This window comes from Stegostoma tigrinum, chromosome 10, assembly GCF_030684315.1.
Source record: "Stegostoma tigrinum isolate sSteTig4 chromosome 10, sSteTig4.hap1, whole genome shotgun sequence".
NCBI lineage: Eukaryota > Metazoa > Chordata > Chondrichthyes > Orectolobiformes > Stegostomatidae > Stegostoma > Stegostoma tigrinum.
This window is the reverse complement of record NC_081363.1, coordinates 89,093,295-89,118,623: the sequence shown is the minus strand read 5'-3', so window position 1 is coordinate 89,118,623 and position 25,329 is coordinate 89,093,295. Positions and strand designations below refer to the sequence as shown.

Sequence of the window (25,329 nt, the reverse complement as noted above, 5' to 3'; positions counted from 1 at the left end):
GAAAATCTTAATTATTGCTGAAACTTCTTCAGAAAGAGCTGAAACAATGGCCCTGAACAATGTCTTCAGAAAAACAACCAAGAAATAATCACATATGCCTATGGAACAATGCATGGGCAAACCACTTCAGTAATCTGGTCAGTTTTATTATTTTCTTTCATTTATATCTTAACTGTGTTTGTTTATCTGCCTGTCTTTTGTTGCAATTCGTACTGAAAACAAAGGTTGCTGGGTTTAAAATTGTCTGACTTTGATCTGCTAGTTACTGCATTGCTAATAAATAGTTAAAGGCTTTTGTTTAAGCAAGAAAACCCTGTGTCTAGATTGGTTATTTACAGAGTCTGTGACTGGTTCCTCAAAACATCTGGTTAGGCACAGGGGTCAATTTTGAGGGCCTGAGAAAGTTTTAGTTTTACTGAACTGCGAATAGAAAATATTTTGAATCAATCTGTTCAAGTGGGACCTGAACCTGGGCCTCCTTGCTCAGAAGTGGGGACACTTTCACTACATCACAGGAACCCTTTGTGCTGTGAATATGAAGGTAGAAAAGCTGATTTGATTCAGCTGTCTATATCTATGTCATAAGACTTGTACAGCTTAAAAATAGCTGAATAGATAAGTTCCTCTATGCATTTGAGCAAAGGCTCCAGCCCACAGGGTTCAAAGTGTAACATCTACTATGTTATAAGTAGTCCTAAAACTGCAAATATTGTTTGTTATTAGTCACTTGGTAGGACAGAACATGAGCATGGCTGAAAAAAGTAACATCAAACCTTTCACCTTGTGCTCAGCAGAGGAAAAATCACAAGAATACCAAATTTCAAAGCCACTATCAATTTCTATTGCATAAGACAAGGTGCTTAATGGATTGGCAAGTGGGCTCTGATCAGTAGAAGCATTGCGATAGACAATGCACCAGGAAATGGCCTGCATCATCATAAGCCCCCTCCTGTCATCATTCTGTCCTAAATCCTCCCTTCACCCTTTCCCTCAATCACTACTTTTTAAAATCACACTTCTCTGCATAAGCAGTGTAGCCTTTGTATATGATGTCACAAATTGTACACTATGATACAATGGGTCTAGAATCACGCGCTTGCTCCTTTCTGGTTTAGCATGCATTTGCAGCCGTCTACACAGCCTAACCATAAATTGCATCTTATTGTTATGCTTAGCACAACCAAGATTGAATACAGGGGCTGGGCTTGAGGTGATAACTGCCATTTCCTGCTCTCAATCTCTCAGTCTTGCTGTTGATTTTTGCTTCATTCTCATTCTGTAATTCTGTGGCCTGTGCTTCTCAATTTTTGTCTGCAACCTGCATCTTTTCCCTTTCATTTTGGGAAGGATACCTTGCAGCATGATCGGTCATAAAAATGTTCAGGATGAAACCGGTATTTCTTTTTATGGGAAGGCCTAACAACTATTCCATCCCTCCACTCATTACTACCGTACATGGACTCCTAATCCTAACATCTACATTTCCAGATATTTCTCTGACCCCTCAGTAATTCTTCAAAACATCACAAATTGCTTTGTGTCACCTGCTACCCAATTCCAGCACTTTACATTTTAGTTTTGACTCCCTGCTTTTTGTACTTACCTATCTCCTGCTCATATCACTTTTCATTTCCCATGAACTTCAAGAATGCTGTCCCCATCTGGTCCAGTTCAGCACCATTTGCAAAAATTTCTGAACTAGTGGTGGGGCTCTTTCATAGGGACAGCACACCAAATCAAGGACAGGAATGAAATCACATATAGGAAGAGAAGTGAGGTCACAAGATATCAAAAACCGCCAAAATAGCCTGATCCCTTTCACACTCCCCTGCTACTCCCTCGCACATCACACTTACCATTTCACGTCTTCTTTCTTCCTCCCTTTCAGCTTCTTTTTCATAGTCTCTTGCTTTCTTCCGCTCTCTTATTTCCCAGTTTTTAAGACGCTGAATCAAAAGGCCAGAAGTATTAAAGCAGTTTGAAACAGCAATATTCAAAACTCAATGTAAAAACCAACATCAAGTCAGAAGGGATGCAGATAAAGTAATTTTCAAAAAGGTGTAAGGGAAGGCTGGAATAGTCTTTAATACCAGAGGTACCACAGGTAAAATGGACAAGTCAAGAGCGATGATTGACACACGAAAGTGTGATATTGTAGCCATCACAGATGTGATGGAGAGCGCGATTGGATTGGCAATATAGAATCTTCAGATGAGACAGAGGATTGAAGTAACAAAAGGAGATAGCGTTGCATTATTAGTTAAGGGAGGCCATTAAAGCAGTAAAGAGACATGATATCTTTGAGGGAACATCAAAACAAGCTTTCTGGATGGATCTTAAGAAAAGGGGGCAGCTACATTGTTAGTGTGTATAATGCAGACTTCTAAAGAGTCAGCATGAAATTGAGGACCAAATCTGGACACACAAGCCCAAAAAACCATGGATAACTAGAGATATTTACGATATGAAGAGAAGAGTGAGGATTTTAGCAGGTATAAAGGAAATAAATCAGAAGCATTACTAGAGTACAGAAAATGCAGGGTAGAGTTTGAGAAAGCAATTAGACAAACAAGGCAGATTATGGGAAAGCTCTGGCTAGTAAAAAGACGGAAATCCTAAGATATACTACAAGTATATCCATGAGAAGGGGATAACCACAGAAACAGTAGGACCCATTAGGGACCAAATGGGCAAACTGTGGGTGCTGCCTCATGGACATTGGCAGACAGGTGAACCATTACGACAGAATAAGGATTCAGGTATGGAATCCAGCTGAGAAACTAGGAGGTGTTTGAGCAAACTGGCATAGGGTAGGAGAAAGTATTGGAGGTGCTGGCAGGCTTAAAGGGGAACATATCTCCAGGTCTGGACGAGACATATTCCAGGCCGACTTGGGAGGCAATGTAGGACATTGCAGGGGTATGACCCAAATTTTTAATATGTCTAGCCATGCAAGTAGTACCAGAGGAACGGGGTACAGTTCATTTGGTCCCAATATTGAAAGAGTTGTAGAGGTAGTTGCACGTCAATGGTAGGGAAAGTCCTGGGTAAAATTCTCAAAGTGAGCATCTCTCTCTACTTGGACAGGCAAGGCTTGAAAAAGAGAGAGTCAGCATGGCTTCAGTGGAGGGAGAAACAGTTAAAAGTTGTGATTCTGGTTTGGTTCTTCAGTTTTTCAATTCTGTTTCTCTCTTCACCTGCTCAGCTTCTCCAACATTGTGTTTATTTCAGGTTTCCAGCATCCATACTATTTTGCCCTTGTTTGATTGTTGGATTAGAGTTGTTTGATTGCGCTGTATTGATTCTTGAAAGTAGTTAGTTTTCCTGGAGGCATCCTCAAGTCCCAATACAGAAAGAAAAGTTGACAAAATGCCAAATACCACTTTGTCCAATTTTGCAATCATGGTTTGTTTCTCCCTAAGAATGTATGTAGATAACTGTCAGTTAAGGATCTGTACAGCATTCTCAAGCACCAAGAGATGTTTCTGGGATTAGTTTCTGCCTTATGCGAGCGAGTGTCATAGAATCACATAGTATAGAAGAGGCCCTTTGGCCCATAGAGTCTGCTTTGACAAATGAGAAACACATGACCTGCAATCTAAGATAATAAAATGTGAGGCTGGATGAACACAGCAGGCCAAGCAGCATCCCAGGAGCACAAAAGCTGACGTTTCGGGCCTAGACCCTTCATCAGAGCCCTCTGATGAAGGGTCTAGGCCCGAAACGTCAGCTTTTGTGCTCCTGGGATGCTGCTTGGCCTGCTGTATTCATCCAGCCTCACATTTTATTATCTTGGAATCTCCAGCATCTGCAGTTCCCATTATCTCTGACCTGCAATCTAATCCCATTTACCACACTTGGCCCACAGCCTTGAAATGTTATGATGTACCATTTGCTCATCTATGTACCTTTTCAAGGATTGAGGCAAACTGCCTTTACGATCCTTCAGAGTTGTGCACTCCACTCCAGAGTTTAAAAAGATTGTCCCTCATCGGCCCACAAAACCTCCCCTCAACTCGGTCACATGCTTGACCGACCTTTCAACTAAATGGAGCAGCTGCTCCTTATCTACTCTGTTCATGCTCCCCAAAAATCTAAGCACATCAGATCGCCCCTTAAACTGCTCTGTTTCAATGAAAACAAGCCAAGCCTATTTAACCTTTCCTCAAACTTGAATTTTCCATCAAAGGCAGCATCCTCCTCAGCAATTTCTCCTATGTAATCACATCCTTTGTGCAATGTGGCAAACAGAACTAGACATCTTACTATCACTGTGGTCTCACCAAAGTTTGACGCAAATCCAACTTGACTTTCCAGCTTTTGTAGTCTGTGCCTCAACTGAGGGACAAGTGTTACATATGCCTTTTCCACCACCCAACTAACATGGTCTTCCACCTTTAGCGGTCGATGGATAAACTAGCCAAGGACCCTTTCATTCCTCAGTATTTGCTGGTGTCATTCGGAGATAGCAAGGACTGCAGATGCTGGAGTCAGAGTCAACAACAATGTGGAACTGGAGGAACAGTGGCATGAGACAGAGGCTGATGGTAGAAGGCTGCTTTAGTGATTGAAAGCCAGTGCCTCGTGCCATATCACAGGGTTCTGTGCTGGATCACCTGTTACTGATGATATACATACATGACACAGATGACTGGGGATGATTGAGGGGGGGTGCTGGTGGTGGCGGCGGCAGCAGCACTGGATTAGTAAGCTTCTGGACAAAGATCGCTCAGGTACTGAAGCAAGGTTGGCTATCTTCAAGGAAAAGCCTGGCACCAGCAAACTCAATACAGTGTGGCGCTAAAGAACACAGCAGGTCAGGCAGCATCAGAATCAATGTTTCGGGCCTAGACCCTTCATCCTGATCATCTGCTCCATTTTGCACTGTGACTCCAGCATCTGCAGTTCTTCCTATCACTGAATGACACCAGCAAATACTGATTGCACAGGAAAGGATGCCAAGGAAGATGCTACCTATGATGGAAAAATTTAAGTTTAGGGAAAGGTTATATATAGGCTTGGGTTGCTTTCATTGGAGCAGAACAGATTTAAGGGGCGATCTGATGTGCTCAAGATTATGGGGGAAATAAACAGAGGAGATGAGGAGCAGCTGCTCTCTTTGGTTGAAGGGTCAGTCAAGAGGGACCATTTGATCAAGGTGAGTGGAGGTTTTGTGGACAGATGTGAGGAATAATCTTTTTACTCAGAAGATGGTCTGGCGTGCACAGCCTGGGAGGATCGTAAAGGCAAGTTGCCTCACATCCTTGAAAAGGTACATGGATGAGCAAATGGTACATCATAACATTCAAGGCTATGGGCCAAGTGTGGTAAATGGGATTAGACTGCAGGTCATGTGGTTCTCACATGTCAAAGCAGACTCCATGGGCCAAAGGACCTCTTCTATATTGAGAGATTCTATGGCAATCACTGGCATAAGGCAGAAATTATCCCAGAAACATCTCTTGGTGCTTGAGCATACTGTACAGATCTAACTGACAAAGTTATCAATATACATATTTAGGCAGACACAAACCCTGATTGCAAAATTGGAAAAAACGTGGTATTTGGCATTTTGTGTCAACTTTTGTTCTGTTCTGGGACTTGAGGATGCCTCCAGGAAAAGTAACTATTCTCAAAAATCAATACAGCGCAAATCAAACAACTCTAATCCAACAATCAAATGAGGGCAAAATAGAATGGACACTGGAAATCTAAAATAAACACAATGCTGGAGAAGCTGAGCAGGTGAAGAGAGAAACAGAATTGAAAAACTGAAGAACCATATCAGAATCAAAACTTTAACTCTTTCTCCCTCCAAAGAAGCTGCCAGATCTGCTGAGTTTCTCCAGCTACTTGTCTACTACCGCTGAGCTAATTTTGAATCCGCTTGATCAACTCCCCCTGTAAGCTCATGTGTATTTGCCTTCGTGATAAGTCTCCTATGTTGGATCTTGTCAAAGGCTTTGCTCAAATCTACACAAACTACATGCCTAGTCACCTCAAAAAATTCAAATCTGTTGGCCTGACCTCCCTCTGACGAAGCCAGGCTGACTATCTGGTTGTTCCTACACTTTCGCCTAAAATCCAAATTTTTACTACAGTAACACTAATTTGGAACTGTGAATGAATAAAGAAGAAAGGGACAAGGACATCGCTGGCCAGGCAGCACTTATTGCCCATTCCTAATTTCCCAAAGGACAGTTCCTAGTCAACCACATTGCTCTGGCCCTGGAGTCGCATGCAGGCCAGACCAGGTAAGGATTGCAATTTCTTTCCCTGAAGAACAATAATGAACCAGACGGGATTCTGCTCCTCTACTGTTTCCCCCGCCCCACCACATACACAATCGACAATGGATTCACAGTCATCATCAGATTCTTAATTCCAGATATTTATCAAAATCAAATTCCACCATCGGCCATGGCAGGATTTTAACTAGGGTCCCGAAAACATTATTGGGGTCTCTGGATTAACAGTTCAGTGATAATACCACTAGGCCATTACCTCCCCTCATTCACCACCTCACCTCCCCAAAAAAGCCTTCCTTTGGCTTCTCAAAAGTTACCTCTTGGTAAGCATTCTCCTTCTCACGGAGCTTCCTTTCTAGTTTCCGACGTTCATACATTTCTTCTTCATCTTCTTCTCTGTCCCTTTTCTTCTCCTTTTCTCGGCTTTTCTCTCTGCAAGTGTCAATGAGAGTGTTTTGGCTGTAGAGGCTCTATAGGTCAAATGGTCTCTTCAGTACTGTATCAACTATGATTCTATTATAAGCAACTGATTTTAACAGGTTTCTTCTTTAAATACCATGATAACAAAACCAACCTCTTCTCACAGCCCTTATGGTCAAAAAACATGGAACATTAATTGCAGGAGACAATAAATGTGTCAAATTATAAATAACAGGAAGGAAAACTCAACTAAATTCAGATGAGGTTCTTCCTTCCCCTCGATTCCCAATCAATCTTTACTGCCATGTTCAATGGTACAGCTTGTTTACAGGACATGAACTGCAGGGGCTGAACTGCTCCCAAGTTATTACAAATCTGCTAAACTTCAGAGCAATTATTTGGAGAAAATACTTGTGCCAGTGAAATTATATCTTAACAAGAAACAAAGATATTCATAGGTCAAGAGTAGGCCACCGGAGTGTACTGGAGATGGAGATGGGAGGAGTAAGGAAAATTACAAAAATTGCAAAAGAAAATCTCCGAAGTAACTACATTCCCAAAATTATCAGTGCAAACCTGGATCTACTACGATCCTTGCTTCTTTCCCGATCCCGGCTTCTTTCTCTTTCTTTGTCTCGTTCTCGCTCTCTTTCTCGATCTCGCTCCCTTTCCTTGTCCTTTGTTCTTTCACGATCACGATCACGGTCACGGTCTCTATCTCTATCTCGCTCCCGCTCCCGTTCACGCTCTCTCTCTCTTTCACGCTCACGTTCCCGCTCCCGCTCCTTTTCTTTCTCACGTTCTTTCTCTCTCTCACGCCTTTCTCTTTCTCGTTCGCGTTCTTTTTCTCTGTCTCTTCTTTCTTTTTCAACTTCTTGTCTTTCTTTTTCCCTTCTTCCCTTTTCTTCTTCTAGTTTCTAAAAATTAACAAAGCAATTCTTACCCATTGGAGGGCATATTTAAAATATGAATTTCATGTACTCTTCTTTAAAGCATTGTATGACAATCATATTTATTGCACACAGAAAATGTAAGCTGATATAGAACCTGCTAATTATAGGAAGGTGCAACACAGCTTAACTGATCAGTTACAATACTGATTAAAAAATTCAAATTTAAAAAAAAAACTTTACAATCTGGCATTCCTACAAAATGGAAACATAATAGACTACAATCCATCCTTGGAAGTGATTTGACTTACAGCGGTCTGCTAGGACTTGAACCGTCAAGACTGGGTTAACATTGCCTATAAGCTAAGTGTCTGGGAAGAGCAAGTAAATTGTTCACAAGTAATAGAACAACCAAGCTGTCTGCACCAGCAGATGCCAATGCTTTTAAAAAAAGCAGCTTTTATAAGTTGTGTTACATAAAATAATCATCCCTCTTTCATTATTAACGTAACAAACTTTAAAAAATGTCAATATACAACAATTCAAAAGTATTAAACAATTGTAAACACAAATTCTTACCTCAAGGTCCTTGCTGTCGAATGGTCACCAATGACTCTCAATTCAGCAGACAATTGTCAAAAGAAAGCTCTTACGATACATCAATTTATCCAACCACCACTGGGCAGCGCTAAAACACCATAAAATCACCACTACCCATTGCTGGATATACTGACGTAACCGCCATAATTAATGTTGAAAGCGATGCAAAAGTAAGTTTAACAAAGACTGAAAATTAAGTGTAGAAGGTCAATCTAGCCTATGCTAATTATGAAGATGTAAAGGATTAGGGCAAATATTGATGTTGTTAACTTTCAACTCTGATTGTTCTAAATTGTTCAATGCAACTGATGCATTAAGTTAAACAATATCACCCATACAGAAAGCACAAACATGCAGGAATATTGTGATAAAAGCAACACAAAATTACAAGGGTAATTTCTAGTTGTAGAGAGATAGCAGGAACTGCCAATGCTAGAGAGAATCTGAGATAACACAGTATAGAGCTGGATGAACACAGCAGGAAAGCTCATGTTTTGGGTCGAGGCTCTACTTCAGAAAAAAATTCTCTGAAGAAAGGTCTCTACCCAGAACATCAGCTTTCCTGCTCCTCGGATGCTGCTTGGCCTGTGTTCATCCAGCTCTATACTGTGTTACAGTAATTTCTAGTTGTGATGGGCAATTAAGTTGAGTGTAACAAAATATTCAGATTTATATGAACTTACCTCTGCATGTTCCTAAATGTTAATATTTTGGTGTCAAGTTACAATATATTCTTCTACATACTTACAAAAAAGTCTGAAATCCCTCTTAGCTGAGTAGATTTTAAGATAAAGGAATATAAAAAGGCAGGCTGCAAGCACTAGCTCTCCATACCTTGGAATATTTAAATTCCTCGAGTTTTCAATGCATGTAACAATCCTTCAATTTTCATTTAAACTAGTAAAAGAAATTATGATTAACTTAACTAATTGAGCATTTTTGTTTTATACTTCAAAAGATCAAGGCTGCTTCAATATTAATGCGGCCTCTTATTTTAAGTTATTGTGGTTTTAAAGGAAACAGTTTAAATGTAAACGTTTAAAACAGCTATGATTTCATGACACAGCTATGATTTCATGACACAGCAAATGCAAAATAACGGCAAAGGAAAGGGTAAAGGGCAAAGATAAGCTGATTGGGTCTTACCTCATATTCTTCAGACTCATCAGTGCTCTAAATGGACACCCCCTGTTAAACTGAACATCTGACAGCAACAGTCTAAAAGACTGCAGCAAATACATTACAATATAAAAGAATCAAAACATGCAAAGGTTGACTGTGCAAGTATTAACACATCCCAATATTCAAAATGATTGCATTAAACTGCAAGCACTGAAATAAAGAACTTTTTCAAGGTGATTATAATTAACTAGACTTTAAGGAATGACCAGTTACACCTTTGCATATTTCTAAGGGGGCATCCATGAATTTTATAAAAAAGAAACTGAAGCTCATACTTACATCCTATCCATGCATTTTCACAAGTTCTGAGTTCATCTTGCTTTAGTCACCATATGATCTCTATCATAATGGTGGGGGTCAATGAATAGATTAGCTTTAAGGGCATGTACATTATTCCATGCATGTTATATGGTACCTGTTTTGGATTCCCCTAATATTCAAATATATGCCTTCAATTCAAAAATTCTACATAACACCACTAATTTCTCCACTAGCCAAAGTTTGGGCAGGACATTATACTTTCCCTTCCCATATTTGCTTTAACTTTAAAATTTCTAGGTTTGATTCCTGTAGTATGAGGATTTGTTACGAAACGTATTAGAAGCAATACTAAGCTACAATGTTTTAAAAGTCACAATTAACAACTAGTCTATCAACTGATACTCAAACTAATATTGATTAAATAAAACATGAGAAGTTTATTCCCCCCTCCCCCACGCACCACCACCCTCTCCCCCCCCCACCGAAAGAACTGATTACTAGTATTCCTGAAAATAAAAATCAGATTATACGTGCAAATATTGATCATGGTTTAATTAATTCTCTATTGTCTTCTCTACTGTAATTCAAACTTAAAGTGGGCCTAATGTAATGTCCATCCAAAAATAAGGTTGCAAATGTAAAATTCTGATAGTTTCAATTAAACTAAGCAAAGCTACTTGCAGAAACTATTTTCATGAACTATCAGCTTTCTAAAAAGTGCAAGTAAGTGTAGTTTTTGTGCTCATAGTAGTAGAGAATTTTGGTACTACCTTGTGAGTATCTCTGAATTTACTAATTTCTCGAGAAATTAGGTCTCGCTTGTCCTCTTCCATCTCCATTGCACTTATATCATCCTGAAGAATAAAAAAGTCATTATCAAAATATACGGTACTGTTTATTATGCCAGTGAGACATTTGGAATAAAGACACAGGACACTCTAATGCGGCATCCATAAATATAAAAATTCGGTGCAGATTTTAGGAAGAGATCCTACACCGGAACTGAAAAGAACAATCAAGCAAATGTTATGGATCAAGAAAAGAAAGACATACTCCAAATTACAAAGTTTTTTCAAGATCTTGGGACATGATCAAAAGCTTGAATATTGACAATGCCTTTCTGAAGTTTGTTTAGAAAGCAGGATATATAGAGGTCTTTAGGCAATGTCACATAAATGGCAGCAAAATATCAAAATAATAAAGTTATTCTCCCTCTTTGAATAATACTTGGTAGTCATTGACATTCACCTGGGAGGACAGACAAGACTATGGTTTAATCTACCTTACTGAAAACATTCCTCACTAATATCATCTCAGAAGTCATTAGAATGTATGATAACAGTATCTCCAAGAACAGATACCATGATGAAGTAGAATTAAAGACAGCAAACAAACAGTCAGCTCAACACCAGTCATTTCAAACACGTCAGGAGATCAGAAACTGAGATGAAGCAGTGACAGAAGAGTGGAGAATTGGATCTTTAGGAAACTGGCACTGGTTTCACAGCGTTAGCAGTGATAGCAGTATGGCACCAGACTTCCAGAACAATGCTAGCAAAGAACATTGAAACGGAGTTTACCTCAAGAATTCGGAGTAAATATCATCCATTTTCACAATTTTTTTTTTCCAGACCTGGTGGCTTCAAAGCTGTACCTACATTGCAGTTTTATCTCACTAAACACCAGCCAAACAGTAGAAATCAAAACAAGACTGGCACAAAAGCTCATTGGGAGCACAACTGGAACACAGTGCACTACAACAATGACGTTCTCTATTCTTCTTGCCTTAGTTCTGCATTTGCCGTATTAAAATTATAGCAAGGGTATAGCTAAACAGTCATGGAGGCACAGCGTCAGGGATGTTCAAATTCCGTTCAAGTGGTTTCTTGCACCACTGCCTATTTGTCACTCAATGCAAAACAATCATTATCCACAAAATGGAAAACATTACAAACAGCAGCGTTCCTATTCATCAGGCCTTGAAAAATCTAGCAAGGAAGTGCTTAAAATGGTATCGAACATTCAGGGAAATGACAGCTAATATATTTGCACTATGTTGAAGAATATTTGATGACACACCTGGCATCCCAGGGAGTGACCCAACAGCAGTGGTCCCTTGATTCAGATTCCCTCAAAAATCAGTGCTTAACTAAATCTGCTCAGAGACAACATAAAACAATACAGGAACACAGTATCCTAGGTGTATGGGTGCATTAATTACTAGACACTGTAGAGTACTGATGAACAGAAATTGGATACATCTCCACTTGTCCATGAAGGGCTTACATGACAGGTACAGTGATGTTCTTTTTTTCCCCCCCCTTTTAGAGTCATTAAGATTTAGAGCTAGAAAGAGGCACTTCAGCCCATCAAGTCTGCATTGATCAAAAACAACAAACTATTCTAAAGGCCACTTTCCAGTGCTTGGTCCGAATGGCTTGGAACTGCAAGTGTATATCTAAATACTTCATTGATATGAAGGTCATCGTCTCTACAACCCTCAGAAGCAACAACTTCTAGTTTTCCAACACATTTGGTGAAAAACATATTTTTATTACACCCCCATTAACCTCATGCCTTTATGTCTATGCCCCGGTCACTGATGGTTCTATAATGGGGAAAGTTCCCGACTACCCTGTATGTACACCTCAATTTTCTATACCTCAATCATGTCCTGCCTCATTCTTCTCTGCTCGAAGGAAAACAAACCCAGTCTGTCCAATCTCTCTTCATAACAAACTCTTCAACCCAGTTAATATTCCAGTAAATTTCCTCTGCACCCTCTCCAGTGCTATCACATCCCTTCCATAATGTGGATTCCAGAACCGCACACAACACTCCAGCTGTGGCCTGACCAACATTTCATACAATTGCAGCATCATTTCCCATTTGTTAACCTCTGTGCCTTGGCTATAAAGGACATATGCTTTGACCACTTGATCCTCCTTCCTGATACTTTAAGCAATTGATGGGCATGCAAACCAATATCCTTCTGATCCAGGGTACCACCTTTTAACACTTATTAGAACATAGAACAGTACAGCACAGAACAGGCCCTTCAGCCCACAATGTTGTGCCGACCATTGATCCTCATGTATGCACCCTCAAATTTCTGTGACCATATACATGTCCAGCAGTCTCTTAAATGACCCCAATGACCTTGCTTCCACAACTGCTGCTGGCAACGCATTCCATGCTCTCACAACTCTCTGCGTAAAGAACCTGCCTCTGACATCCCCTCTATACTTTCCACCAACCAGCTTAAAACTATGACCCCTCGTGCTAGCCATTTCTGCCCTGGGAAATAGTCTCTGGCTATCAACTCTATCTATGCCTCTCATTATCTTGTATACCTCAATTAGGTCCCCTCTCCTCCTCCTTTTCTCCAATGAAAAGAGACCGAGCTCAGTCAACCTCTCTTCATAAGATAAGCCCTCCAGTCCAGGCAGCATCCTGGTAAACCTCCTCTGAACCCTCTCCAAAGCATCCACATCTTTCCTATAATAGGGCGCCCAGAACTAGACGCAGTATTCCAAGTGCGGTCTAACCAAAGTTTTATAGAGCTGCAACAAGATCTCACGACTCTTAAACTCAATCCCCCTGTTAATGAAAGCCAAAACACCATATGCTTTCTTAACAACCCTGTCCACTTGGGTGGCCATTTTAAGGGATCTATGTATCTGCACACCAAGATCCCTCTGTTCCTCCACGCTGCCAAGAATCCTATCCTTAATCCAGTGGTCAGCTTTCAAATTCGACCTTCCAAAATGCATCACCTCGCATTTATCCAGGTTGAACCCCATCTGCCACCTCTCAGCCCATCTCTGCATCCTGTCAATGTCCCGCTGCAGCCTACAACAGCCCTCTACACTGTCAACGACACCTCCGACCTTTGTGTCATCTGCAAACTTGCTGACCCATCCTTCAATTCCCTCGTCCAAGTCATTAATAAAAATTACAAACAGTAGAGGCCCAAGGACAGAGCCCTGTGGAACTCCACTCACCACTGACTTCCAGGCAGAATATTTTCCTTCTACTACCACTCGCTGTCTTGTTGGCCAGCCAATTCTGTATCCAAGCAGCTAAGTTCCCCTGTATCCCATTCCTCCTGACCTTCTGAATGAGCCTACCATGGGGAACCTTATCAAATGCCTTACTGAAGTCCACATACACCACATCCACAGCTCGACCCTCAACCTTTCTAGTCACATCCTCAAAAAACTCGATAAGGTTTGTAAGGCATGACCTACCCCTCACAAAGCCGTGTTGACTGTATTTGATCAAGCCATGCTCTTCCAAATGGTCATAAATCTTATCCCTCAGAATCCTTTCTAACACCTTGCAGACGACAGACGTGAGACTTACTGGTCTATAATTGCCGGGGATTTCCCTATTTCCTTTCTTGAAGAGAGGAATTACATTTGCCTCTCTCCAGTCCTCAGGTATGACTCCAGTGGAGAGCGAGGATGCAAAGATCTTCGCAAGTGGCGAAGCAATTGCATTTCTCGCTTCCCAAAGCAGCCGAGGACAAATCTGATCCGGGCCTGGCGACTTGTCAATCTTAATGTTTGACAAAATTTTCAGCACATCAGCTTCGTCTATCTCTATCCATTCCAGCATGCACACCTGCTCTTCAAAGGTTTCATTCACTACAAAGTTGGTTTCTTTCGTAAAGACAGAAGCAAAAAACTCATTTAGGGCTTCCCCTACCTCCTCAGGCTCCACACACAAGTTCCCTATGCTATCCCTGATCGGCCCGACTCTTTCTTTATATTATTCCCTTGCCTTGTTTTTCCTACCCTGGTGAGGCTGCACCTAGAGTATTGTGTGCAGTTTTGCTCTCCAAATTTGAGGAAGGACATTCTTGCTATTGAGGGAGTGCAGCGTAGGTTCACAAGGTCAATTCCCAGAATAGCGGGACTATCATATGTTGAAAGATTGGAGCAACTGGGCTTGCATACGCTTGAGTTTAGAAGGATGAGAGGGGATTTGATTGAGACACAAAAGATTATTAAGGGATTGGACACTCTGGAGGCAGGAAGCAGGTTTCCGCTGATGGGTGAGTCCAGAACCAGAGGACACCGTTTAAAAATAAGGGGTAGGCCATTTAGAACAGAGTTGAGGAAAAACTTCTTCACCCAGAGAGTGGTGAATATATTGAATGCTCTGCCCCACAAGGCAGTGGAGGCCAACTCTCTGGATACTTGCAAGAAAGATGGATAGAGCTCTTACAGATAGTGGAATCAAGGGTTATGGGGATAAGGCAGGAACAGGATACTGATTATGGATGATCAGCCATGATTATAATGAATGGTGGTGCTGGCTTGAAGGGCCAAATGGCCTACTCCAGCACCTATTGTCTAATCCATGGCTATTCTTTTTGCCATCTACCATTCTGCTAATTTTCATATCTTTTGCAAGATAACTGTTAAATCCACCTAGATTCAAGTCTAAACTGACAACAGCAAGGACTTCAAACCTGATTCCCACTGGACACACGATTCCATTTACAAAAAACACCCCTCGACCAAAACCCACTGTTCCCTGCTCCTCAGCCAATTCTGTATCCAATTTGGAGAAGTTTCTTGGAACCCATCAGCTTTACTATCCTCTTCCCACGTAGGACCTTATTTAAAATCCATGTAGACTATATCAAATGCACTGCTCTCATCTATACAACTTGCTACCTCCCAAAAAAAATTTCAATTAAGATGGTCAAATATGTCTTGCCCTTAAAATCCTGTTGACTATTTTCCCTGTCTCACCAACTGCACATTAAATTCTATAACTCAGAATTGCTTCCAATAGTTCCCCCATCACCAGTCTTTCCTGGCTTATATTTTGCTGTCCTAAAAGCATCTGGCATCTCTCTTGTGGTCAGAAAGGAAGTGAAAATTACTGTCAAAAGGCCAATCTCCACCCTTGTCTCACTGAGCAGCTTGGGATACATCTCCAGGGCTGGAAGAAATGTATCTACTTTCAACCCTGTCAGAACAGCTAAATCCTCCTCTCTGTCCATGCTAACTACTTGAACTCATTCTCCCCAGTTTCTATACCCATATAATCCCCATCAAGTGAATAGCAATACAAAATATTTAGATTGAGCCCGACCTACATCCTCTGGCTCCACAGCACTGACCATGGTAGTCCTTAATAAGCCCTACTCTTTACTTAGTTATCCTGTTATCCCTACTTTACTTATAAACCATTTTCCTATTTTTTTTTAAAACCTGCCATTATTCTTTCATGCATCCCACTCCCTTTTGCTTTTTTTCAAGTTTCTTCTTGCACATTCCATATTATTCCAGGGTTTCTGCTGCTTTCACCCTTGGCATCCGTTCAAGCTTCCCTTCTGTTCCAGATCGAATTGCGTACATTCCTTGATACCCAGGGTTCATGGGATTTATTAGTCTCACTCTTTGCCTTCTACAGTAACATGGTGGCCTTGCACTCTGGCTAAATTGTACCTAATCTTACTAAAATTGGCTTCCCTCCCACTTGAGAATTTTAATTTCAGCACCATCCTTTTCCATAACTATTAAAATCAAGATTATGATTCCTGTCGCAAAATGCTCCTCCACCTATTCTTCAAACTGGTTTCATGGCCTAAAAGTAAGTCCAGGGCCAACCCACCCTTGTAGGACAAGAGGTGGGTTAGAAATGTTCACTTGGATCCTTTTATAAGAATTCCACTCCCTCTAAACCTTTCAGAAATGACTACTTCAGTTAATGTTGGAGAAGCTAAAATCCCCTATCAGCATGCTATTACTTTTGAGATTCTCTGAAATTTATCTACATATCTACCCTTCTGTTTCTCTTGGACTGTAAGGGGTTGAACAGTACAGTTCCAGCCTCCTGATTCTCTAACCATCTGACTTCATTTGAGAAGCCTTCTAAAACGTCATCCTCAGCAGTTAGCACTGCAGCCTCACAGCGCTAGGGACCCAGGTTCGATTCCAGCCTCAGGTAACTGTGCAGAGTTTGCACGTTCTCACGTCTGCGTAGTTTCCTCCGGGTACTCTGGTTTCCTCCCAGTCCAGAGATGTGCAGGCTAGGTGGATTGGTCATGCTAAATTGCATGTCGTGTTCAGGGGTGTGTGGGTTATAGGGGGATGCTCCAAGGGGTGGCATGGACTTGTTGGGCCAAAGGGCCTGATTCCACACTGTAGGGAATCTAATCTAAACTGCTGTAATAGATTCCCAGGCCAAAATTATAACAACGCCTCGTCTTTTACCTTTTTCCTGGTCGAGACTGAAAACTCTATATACTGGAATACTGACCTGCCAGTCTGGCTCCTCTCTCAACCAGGTCTCGGGGATAGCAATGACATCACATCCCCACATTTCGACTTGTACCCTCAACTTATCTGCCTTTTCTCTCAGACTCCAGCATTCAAATAAATCGAAATCTTGCCAAATTCCCTTATGTCTTAATTTTAAGAAAATTCTAATTCAGTATGTGAACGTACCTACTAGACCAGGTGTAAAACTTAGATAATAAAATGTGAGGGTGGATGAACACAGCAGGCCCAGCAGCATCTCAGGAGCACCTGAGATGCTGCTGGGCCTGCTGTGTTCATCCAGCCTCACATTTTATTATCTTGGATCCTCCAGCATCTGCAGTTCCCATTATCACAGGTGTAAAACTTAACCTTCTCTCAGGATATAAGGTTGGGCAGAAGGGGTCAGTGGGGGAGCATTTTGGGGCCAGCAATTGTCATTCTGCTAGTTTCAAAATAATGATGGAAAAGAATAGGCCAGATCTAAAAGTTAAAGTCCTAAATTAGAGGGACAATTTTGACTATTAGGGAAGAACTTTCAAAAGTTAATTAGGGGTAGATATTTGCAGGTAAAGGGACAGCTGGAAAAGTGGAAGTCTACAAAGATGAGATAATGAGAGCTCAGAGACATGATGTTCCTGTCAGGGTAAAGGGCAAGGCTGGTAGGTGCAGGGAATGCTGGATGACTAGAGAAATTGAGGTTCTGGTCAAGAAAAAGACAGAAGCATCTATCAGGTATACGCAACAGGGATCGCGTGAACTGCTTGAAGAGCGCAAGAGCAGTTAAAAAGGAAATTGGGGGCCAAAAAGAGGGCATGAGACAGCTTTGGCAAATAAGGTTAAGGAGAGTCCAAAGGGATTCTTTAAGTACATTGAGGACAAGTGAATAACTAGGAAGGGAGTAGGGCCCCCTTAAGGATCAATACGGCCGCATGTGTGTGGAACCACAAGAAATAGGAAACAATAAATGAGTATTCTGCATCAGTGTTCCTGTGGAGAAGATATGGAGGGTAGAGGGTTGTGGTGGTGGGGGGGGGGGGGGGGAGAAGAGAGGAGGCGGCGGAGGAGGAGGAGGCGGAGGAGGAGGAGGAGAGATAGCAACATCGAGAAGTGTTCTAAATTACAGGAGGTGATGGCCCTGGACATCTTAAAATGCATAAAGTTGGAAACACCCCCAGGACCTGATTAGGTTTATGCTAGAACTGTATGGGAAGCGATTGCTAGGCCGCTTGCTGAGATATTTATATCATCGTTGCCACAACTGAGGAGCTAGAAGACTGGTGGATGGCTAACCTGGGGAGAAAATGGAGTCTAGATAGGTGGAGATAAGTTTGGTGGGGCACGTGCAGGTGGAGACAGTGGGTCAATCAGGGCAGTCAGGTTTGTGGACTTTGGGAAGGAGGTAGAAGCGGACTTAACAAGCTTCAAAACCGCTCTTCTCCCTACTGCATCCCAGAACCAGCCCAGCTCGTCCCCACCTCCTTAACCTGTCCTTCCACCTATCCCCTCCTCCCACCTCAAGCTCCACCCCCATCTCCTACCTACTAACCTCAGCGCGCCCCTTGGACCTGTCAGTCCTCCCTGGACTGACCAATCCTCTCCCTACCTCCCCACCTACACTCACCTTTACAGGCTCCATCCCTGCCTCTAACTTGTCTGTCTCATCTTCAACTATCTTCTCCTCTATCCATCTTCTATTCGCCTCCTACTCTCTCCCTATTTCTTTTAGGACCTCCTCCCCATCTCCCATTTCTGAAGTAGGGTCTAGGCCCAAAACTTCAGCTCTCTTGCTCTAATGCTGCTGCTTGGCCTGCTGTGTTCATCCAGCTCTACACCATGTTATCTCTTTACTTATTCCTGTTGTTTCTTAGTTAATCCCCTCTTCCAAATAAATACTTACTAAAATTATGAACAAACTTTCCTGACATCACTGTTTGGTTTATTTTACCCAACCGCAGGCACTGGAAGCTGCAGCTCTTAAGATAATTCCACTTCCTTTGCTTAGTTAAAGGGTGAAGAATACAGCCTTACAAAGTATACACCACAAAAAGTGAAAAGCATCTCTTCTTCCCTGCATGCCCAGTGCTCTAAATCTCAAACACACTTCGGTTATGCCTCACCTGTTTGTATGAAGCTTATTTCTTTATGTGATGAGACCATAACTGGCAACATCAGCATTTGCATTACATCCAAAACTGCTTTTAATCTGAGTGGCTTGCTCAGTTATTTCAGAGGCCAGTTGAAAATCAAACACATTACTGTAAGCATGGAGCCACATTCAGGCCAATCTATAAAATCAATGTCAGATTAACAAAGGGCAACAGGTAGCCAGCAGGTAAAGATGACAAATGTGATGCTTTCTTCATTGAGCACGGTACTGAACACAAAAGCAGGAATGTTTAACCACAACAGAAGTTTGATACACAGTTCTGCTCACCACATCAGAGAAAATGCACAATTGCTCGAGAGTGCGCACAGGAGATTTACAAGAATGTTGCCTTGTAAACTACAAGCATGAAGACAAATTGAATAGGTATCGTTTGTTCTGTGGGAAACAGGAGGAGGTTGAGTGATGACTTAATGGGGTCCACAAAATAATCCAAGGATTGGATACATTGGACAGGCAAGCCAGTTTCCTCTTCCAGAGAGATTTAATACCAGGGGCACACACTTACTTTAAAAAGGTCATTCATAGATTAAAATGGAACATGAGCAAAGATTTTTCTTCACCCAGAGGATTCCGGGTATCTTATATTCACTGTCTGGTTTGGTAGTCAAGGCAGAGACTCTAAAATCATTTCAAAGGAACTTGGATCTGTCCCTGAAGCATGATAACCTGCAAGCCTATAGACCAGGTGGTGACAAGTGTGGCTAGAACAGATGGCTAGTTTATTAGCCAGTTCGGACAATATGGCTCTAACTTTTCTGTTGTCCTAAGAATGTGATCAGACTAGAATAGGTACAAGGTAACTTCTTCATCAGTCATCTAAGACTGGACAATTTTACCAGTGAGAAAAAAAACTGAATAGGATATCATTGATTACTTAGGACAAAGTGCTGGTGTTGTTATGTCCCGCTTTCTAAATAGACACCAGCACTTTGGAGGCTCACTGATGATGTTACCTAGAATGGTGACAAAACGTCTGAAAACTAACCTTCCAGCTCAGCGAGCAAACTCACATCCACAAATCAACAGAACTATTAAAGGGAAATTGGGAAGAAATATTGGCACCTGGGGGCAATGGGCCCTGGAACTTTCAGCCTTAAAAGGGTGACAGAAGCCTCATCACATTTCAAAAGCACTTACATAAACTTGAAGTGGAATTACCTATAAAAGCTGCACACCCTCTGTTGGCAAGTGGGAATTCCAGAGATGCCATCTTTCTGCTCAGAGATAAGATGGACTGAATTAACTAATCCATCACCATTAATTTATGTAATACAAATAAATACCTCCTCTTTCTTTTCCTTTTTCTTCTTTTTAGGGTGTGCATCTTGATCTTGAGAAGGCGCATTTAATTCACTGGAGTACTCTCTTATTAGTCCTTCAATTGCCCCTTTCACAATCTGATCTCTTCGCTTGGTTTCCTCATCTACTACATCATCTGATGAATCTTCTGTTTTTGTATCCTTCAGGGTGTAAGAAGATCAAAATGAGACATTAAGGGCTGTTCACTGAAACCAAAGAGCTTGCAGCTGAGTAGCTCCCAGCTAAAACAAATGCCATTTTCCCAAGAATTAGTTATATTCTGACTTGCCAGCACAAAATTACAATTCAGCACGTAGGAATTCGTCCTTAGGTTATAATCAACAGTGGGATCCTACAACACAAATTCTACCTCTCTGGAATTAAAAATCCGGAAGACCTTTAATTGAGGTTGACTGTTTTGCTTGAGATCCCAATAAATTGCAAAGTTCACATACATGCAATATATCTCTTCTTTCAATAATTTTTACACAATCTGTCCACTGTTTGAATTTCTTTCAAGGCATGTAGTCTGATGGTCATTCAGGTAAAGTGGCATGATCTGAAACCTTGTCAGAGAGGCCACTGATAAGATGGAAGCCCTCTAAATACACAAAGAAACCTATTCAACTACAAAAACGATCACAGCATGACTGGTACACTTGAAATCAAAACACATGGACTGCTACAGAACAGTAAATTCAAGTTTGCCTCTGCTCTGTCCCACCACTCTTGCTGGGTATCATTCAAAGTCTGAGAATCACAGATGTACAAATTGATCCTTTGGTCCAACTCACCCTTGCTGACTAGATATCCTAACTAAGTCTAGTCCCATTTGCCAGCATTTAGCCCATATTCCTCTACACATTTCCTATTCATATACTCATCCATATGGATGATGGTGGGATAGTGTAGGGGGAGGGGCTTAGATTAGTTCACAGGTCAGTGTAACATCAAGGGCCAAAGGGCCTGTTCTGTGCTGTATTGTTGTGTGTTCTATCCACATGCACTTTAAAAGGCATTTTAAATTCTACCAGGGTCCACCACTTCCTCTGGCAGCTCTGGGTCCCTCATGACTACATTAACTTCTAAGATCACCCCTCAGCCTCTGGCGCTCCAGGGAAAGCAACCCCAGCCTACTCAGCCTCCCACTTTAGCTCCAACCCTGGCAACATCTTTGTGAATTTGGTCTCAACCCTTTCAGGTTTCACAGCATCCTTCCTATAGCAGTTAGACCAGAATTGCACACAGTATTCCAAAAGTGGCCTAACAGGGCCCTGCAACATGACTTCCCAACTCCGAAACTCAGTGCGTTGGCCAACAAAGGCATATATATACACACACCATGCCTTCTTCGCTATCCAGTCTACTTGCAACTTCACTTTCATGGAGCTGTGAAACTGCACTTCAAAGGTCCCTTTGTTCAGCAACACACCCCAAAACTTGGCCACAAGGGTTCAAAGCCCCACCCTAGTGTGTCTTTCCAAAATGCGGTACTTCACATTTATCTAAAGTAAACCATTTGCCACCCCTTGGTCCACGTGCCCATCTGAAAGCGGTCCGTTCTTCTCTAAGGTAACATTCTTCACTGTCCATTAGACACCCGCTTTCCATGTCATCTGCAAACTATTGCCCACACCTCTGTTCACATCCAAATCATTTGTATAAATGACAAAATGCAGTGGACTTAATACTGGCTCGTGACACACCACTGGTCACAGGCCTCCAGTCTGAAAAGCCATGCTTCACTATCATCCTTGGTCTCCTACCTTCAAGCCAGTTCTGCATCCAAGTGGTCAGTTCTCCCTGTATTCCATGTGATCTAGCCTTGGTAACTAGTCTACCACTGAATCTTGTTGAACACCTTACTGAAGTCCATTGAGATCACATTCACCACTCAGCCTTCATAAATCCTCTGTTATTTTCTCAAGAAACTCAATCAAGTTAGTGATGACTGTCACTGATCAGCCCTTGCCTTTCCCAATACATGTAAATCCTGTCCCTCAGCATCCCTTCCAGCAACTGGCCCACAACTGATGTCAGGCTCAACGGTTTATAGTTTTCTGGCTTCTCCTTGCCATCTTTCATAAATAATGGCTCTTACCAACCTTCAAGCTTCCGACACCATATTTGGCTATTGAAGATACAAATATCCCAGCAATGGACCAGAAATCACTTCCTTAGCGTCCCACAGAATGCTAACATACTCCTGATCAGGTCCTGGACAAGCTCCTCTGGAATATGGGCACTTAAGATACTGCTATTTATTTCCCAAGCTCTCTACCTTTCATATCCTTCTCCACAGAAACAATGACATACGCTTCCATTCTTGACTTGGCCAGAACCTCAATTTCTCTAGTCATTCAGCACTCCCCACACCTACCAGCCTTGCTCCTCACCCTAACAGTAACAGAGTCTCTGGACTCTCGTTATCTCATTTTTGATAGCTTCTCATTTTCTAGCAGTCCCTTTACTTGCAAATATCTACCCCTAAATAAATTTGAGAAAGTTCTTCCCTAATACTGTCAAAACTGGTGTCCCTCTAATTTAGAGCTTGAACTTTTAGATCTGGTCTATTCTTTTCCATCACTATTTTGAAACTAGCAGAATGATGATTGCTGGCCCCGAAATGCTGCCTTCAGTCACCTGCCCTGCCTTATTTCCCAAGATGTGGTCAGGTTTTGCTCCTTCTCTAGCAAGTATACCCAAATACTGAATCAGGAAGTTTTGTATACGCTGAAATTCCTCTCCAACCAAGCCCTTAATGCTATGGCAGGCCCAGTCTATTTTTGGCAAGTTAAATTCCCCTACCCTATTATTCTTACAGATAATTGAAATCTGCTTACAAATTTACTTCTCCATTTCCCACTGACTATTTGGGAGTCGACTGAACAATCTCAAGAAGGATTATCTCTTTTCTATTGTTCAGTTCCACCCAAATAACTTCCCTGGCTGTACTCCCAGGAATATCCCAAGTACAGGCGTAATGCTATACCTAATCGAAAAGGCCAACACCCCACACCCACAACTACTTTTCTATCACATCAATACCCTGGATAATTAAGCTGCCAATCCTATCCATCCCTGAGTCACAAATTTGTAATCAGTACAATATCCCAGTCTCATGTTCTCGGCCATGCCCTGAGCTCGTCTGTCTTAACTGTCAGGCCTCTTGCAGTGAAATAAATGCAGTTTAATGTATCACTTGTCTAACTGTTTGATTTGCTGCTTTTTCCAACTGCACAGTCTCAGTCTGAGCTCTTGTCTCACCATTCCCCACACCCCAACCAGTTTAAATCCTACTAAGCAGCCTAAACAAAATCTCCCTGGCACCATATTAGCCCCCTTCCAATTCAGGTACAATCCATCCTTCTTATACAGGTCACTTCTACCACAGAAAGAATTCCAATCATTCAAAAATATGCATCCTTCTACCTTCCACTAGATCCTCAGCCATGCATTCACTTTGATCTATCCTATGCCAACTCTCACTAGCTCATGTCACAAGTAATCCAGATATTACTACCTTCGAGGATCTACTTTTTAAATACCTGTCTAATTTCCTATATTGCTCCTCACAACCTCATGGTTTCCCTATGTCGCAAAACTCTATTTTCAAAATAAATGACCTCTCAGAAGTAACAAGTCTATACAGCTGGACAGTATTCTTCCTGCTTTGTGAACTCCACCCCAAGTAAAAAAGTTTCAATTTCTTCAATGTTAACGTGTACTGAAGAGATCTGAATTCTGATCTCAGAGGACCATTTCGATAAAATAATGTCAATTTACCTTCCCTCCTACTTGCAAATTTCTTTCCCTAGTGGGAGCTTATCTGCTTTTACTGGCTAAAAGAGACCAATACATTATGGCTAACCAGAATCAAAAGGCAGGACTCAATTCATTAAACAAGGTTGTTAGACTTCCAACGATAATTAAATTTTTACTGACAACTGCAAGTCAGTGGTTACATTTTACTTAAAATTGTCAATAGGTTTCTGAATTTGCCAAAAAACTCCTCCTCATACGTTTATCATAATGAAACATACCCCGTTGACTCCTTTTTTTTTGGCTTTCCACTCATCCAGTTGGGCTTTAGTCTTCGCATCCACTTTTACAAGTAGTTTCTTGTCTCCCACTTGAAGCTCATGCAATAACCTTAAAGCACGTAGCGTGGATTCGGGTTCTTTGTACTCGCAAAAACCAAATGCTACCAAAGTAATGACATGTTTACACAAATGACAAAATAGGATTTTAAAATTGCTAAAACTAATCATTTGCCTCCTTTCAGAGTCTGTAAAGGACATGCATTCCAGTGATTCCAGCCATGGCATACTCTCTATGAGGAGTTTGCATGTTCTCCCGTGTCTGATTGGGCTCTCTCGGATGCTCCAGTTTCCTCCCACAGTCCAAAGATGTGCAGGTTAGGTGGACTGGACATTCTAAAAAAGTGACCTGATCATGTTAGGTAACCATGGTTGCAAGTGCAGCTATGGGGATGGGGATATCAGTATCAGTATAGATGTGCATGCATGTGTTCAGAGGGTTGCTGGAGACTTGATGGGCCAAATGGCCTCTTTTTGCACTGTAGGGAATATATGGTTCTAGGATGAAAAAGTAAAGTTTGCATTTTTCAAAAGAACAATATTCACCAAAAGAAAAAGAAAGAATATGCTGTATGGTAATTATCCAACACTGCAGGATACACTGCCATATCTGGATGCTGAATAGATAGGCTTCATCCCTTCAGAAAAGTAAAGCACAGGGAATGAACCTTTAAAAATGAATAATTATAAGCCCTTCATTTTCAGCATTTATATGTAGCTCTTGTTTAACCTTAGCCTTTCCAATCCCACCAGAATCATTCTTTTAAAAATCCTCTGGACTGATTTTCAATTCATCTCTAAATATTCCCAGGTCTGAAGGAAGATGGCTCGGGTGGGGGGTGGTTTGGGTTGACAGGGATGGGATGAAAGCTTATAACA

At 41.6% G+C, this 25,329-nt stretch overlaps 1 protein-coding gene across 5 annotated transcripts in view; it reads right to left on the bottom strand.

Moving 5' to 3' along the window:
* LOC125455374 (RNA-binding protein 25) overlaps positions 1-25,329 on the bottom strand; it is a 163,149-nt gene that overhangs the window by 30,314 nt on the left and 107,506 nt on the right. For all 5 annotated transcript variants that reach the window (XM_059649380.1, XM_059649381.1, XM_059649382.1 and 2 more), the window contains 6 exons: positions 24,394-24,554; positions 20,335-20,511; positions 10,372-10,455; positions 7,245-7,585; positions 6,566-6,680; positions 1,857-1,946 (listed from right to left, as the gene is read on the bottom strand). In XM_059649380.1, coding sequence (XP_059505363.1) covers positions 1,857-1,946; positions 6,566-6,680; positions 7,245-7,585; positions 10,372-10,455; positions 20,335-20,511; positions 24,394-24,554 — 968 coding nt within the window. The remainder of the gene's footprint in view (positions 1-1,856; positions 1,947-6,565; positions 6,681-7,244; positions 7,586-10,371; positions 10,456-20,334; positions 20,512-24,393; positions 24,555-25,329) is intronic.